The sequence below is a fragment of the Gadus morhua genome, chromosome 1 (genome assembly GCF_902167405.1).
Source record: "Gadus morhua chromosome 1, gadMor3.0, whole genome shotgun sequence".
Taxonomy (NCBI): Eukaryota; Metazoa; Chordata; class Actinopteri; order Gadiformes; family Gadidae; genus Gadus; species Gadus morhua.
In genome coordinates this window covers 14,551,028-14,553,527 of record NC_044048.1, presented here as the reverse complement: position 1 = coordinate 14,553,527, position 2,500 = coordinate 14,551,028, and the positions used below count along the sequence as shown (strand labels likewise).

General features: G+C 45.6%; 1 protein-coding gene across 1 annotated transcript in view; it reads left to right on the top strand.

Moving 5' to 3' along the window:
* lgr6 (leucine-rich repeat containing G protein-coupled receptor 6) overlaps positions 1–2,500 on the top strand; it is a 20,504-nt gene that overhangs the window by 5,461 nt on the left and 12,543 nt on the right. Inside the window, exons 2-3 of the mRNA XM_030355841.1 lie at positions 101–316; positions 591–662. Coding sequence (XP_030211701.1) covers positions 101–316; positions 591–662 — 288 coding nt within the window. The remainder of the gene's footprint in view (positions 1–100; positions 317–590; positions 663–2,500) is intronic.

The window sequence follows — 2,500 nt, the reverse complement described above, 5'->3', positions numbered from 1 at the left end:
TAAAGACAAACAAATCCAACAAAACAAAACAGGTGGCCGCATTGCCCATCCAAGACCTCCCCTGTCCTCTCCAACACGTCGTTGCTCCTCCCCCTCCCAGGCGCCTGGATGCCAACCTCCTGTCTGAGGTCCCTGCAGGGGCCTTCAGGGGGGTGGGCTCCCTGAGACACCTGTGGCTGGACGACAACTCCCTGACGGAGATCCCCGTGGCCGCGCTGGACTCTCTGCCCTCCCTGCAGGCCATGACCCTGGCCCTCAACCGGATCACGCACATCCCCGACCACGCCTTCACCAACCTCTCGGCCCTGGTGGTGCTGTGAGTAGTCCGGCCGCCGCCTCCCGTCCCTCTCTGTCCCCCTCCTCTCTGTGTGCGATGTGTGAGGGCCCCGCGCTCTGTTATTTATATAGTTTGTTTGCAAACCGTTTCTTGTTTAGCTTGTTTAGCTCGTCCCGGTTTTAGGTTTCTCTTTTTTTGTTTGTTTTTTCTGTTTGAACAAGAGTGATTATTTATGTATCAGAATGCTAGCGAGATCATGATGAATGTGGGCCCTTTTGAGTTATTGAAAAATATGCACATGGATTTGCTCCAGGCACATTCATAACAACCAGATCCAGAGCCTGGGAGAGAGATGCTTCGAGGGCCTACAGAGTTTGGAAACCCTGTGAGTATTTATCGAATGCACACAGTTGTGCAAGCTTACACACAAGTGAATGCACGCACACGCGCCCACATACCTTTGTTTCATTTCCCAGGTTTAAATTAATACCTGCCCTTGTTTTCCCAAACCCTGCCATGATGAGAGAGTTACAACTACGTATCAACAGATAATGTGTGCCAATGTTTAGACCAATCACATCATACCTATCATACCTACCCACAGAATAATCCAATCTACAAAATATGTTGTCGTTATGCTCTCAGATCAACAGATGATGATCTGACATTAATCATGATGATCTCAGATCATCATGTTTAATGTCAAAGTACGCCTTCAAAAGATTGGCAATTTATGACCCTGAGAAAAAGAAGAAAACATATTACCATTGACTACTATCAACAACAAATACCTAGAGCTGTCAGTTAAACGAGTTATTAACGGCGTTAACACAAACCAATTTTAACGGCGTTAAAAATTTTATCGCGCGATTAACGCGATTATTTTATTAAACAAAAATAAACAATTTTTTTTTTTTTTTTGGCTCAAAACAAAGAAGCAGTAGCCTGACTGCTATGTTCAAATGACATTTGTTCAAAGCAGTCGTTTAATTGCACTATGGGCTCTTTTTTTGTATCGTCCTGTTTTGATCAGTATATGCCAATGTTGTTATCAATAAAAAATCATTTGCACAAGGCAAGCCGATGCACTTCACCATGTTGATAAGAGAATTAAAATGAGAAGAATTATGGGACAAAAACATCAAGGGATATTTAGCATAGAAAAATAATTTGCGATCAATCGCGATTAATCGTGAGTTAACTATGACATTAATGCAATTAATCACGATTAAATATTTTAATCGCTTGACAGCTCTACAAATAACCATTTGTGGGTTTGACGAGGAGGACTGCGGGCGTGATTCATGCTCTTTCAGCTCCACTACCTTTACAGTACCAGTAATTGGGACAGGAGAGAGGGAGCGATGGAAAAAGAGTGTCAGAGGGGTGAAAGAGAGCAAAAAGCATATCTCACCCCGGCGGCAAAATTCACGGTGGTCCCGTGAGCACGCCTGTTTTTAACACATGTTGTTTAACAGCCTGATGATGTGTAAAAAAAATAGTGTTTTTTTTATGAGCCCGCGTGTGTGTGCGCATTTAAAGGCCCACTATGCAACTTTTTTAGCCAAAATTACATTAAGTATGCAGGTTGAGAGTTATGCTGATGGTTCTGCATCCATTTCTGGGTTGATTGGTGGGTGTGTCATTTACCCATGTCGCCTCTCCAGTGAAAAAGCGCATATGCAACTTGATCTGTTCGGACCGACACAATCCGGATGTGACGCAGCGGAAGTATCCTCGAAAATGTAGTCAGATTGTAGTTTCGAAAATGCTTTACGGCACAGACACACACCCAAACATGGCACCGGCTAGATATAAACAGCCAGTTGCGAGGCAATTGTTGTCCGAGGTAGGAAACCCAAACGCCGCCGTGTTTGGGTGCATGATAGAGTTTAGATCGGGTTAGATTAAATAATCTCGGATATAAATAACGATCTCATCTCATCGTCATCCGTTTATCCGGGGTCGGGTCGCGGGGGGAGCAGCTCAAGCAGGGGGCTCCAGACTTCCCTTTCCCGGGCCACATTGACCAGCTCTGACGGGGGGATCCCGAGGCGTTCCCAGGCCAGTGTTGAGATATAATCTCTCCACCTAGTCCTGGGTCTTCCCCGAGGTCTCCTCCCCAATGGACGTGCCTGAAACACCTCCAAAGAGAGGCGCCCAGTAGGCATCCTTGCCAGATGCCCGAACCACCTCAGCTGACTCCTTTCTAAGTAAAGGAGC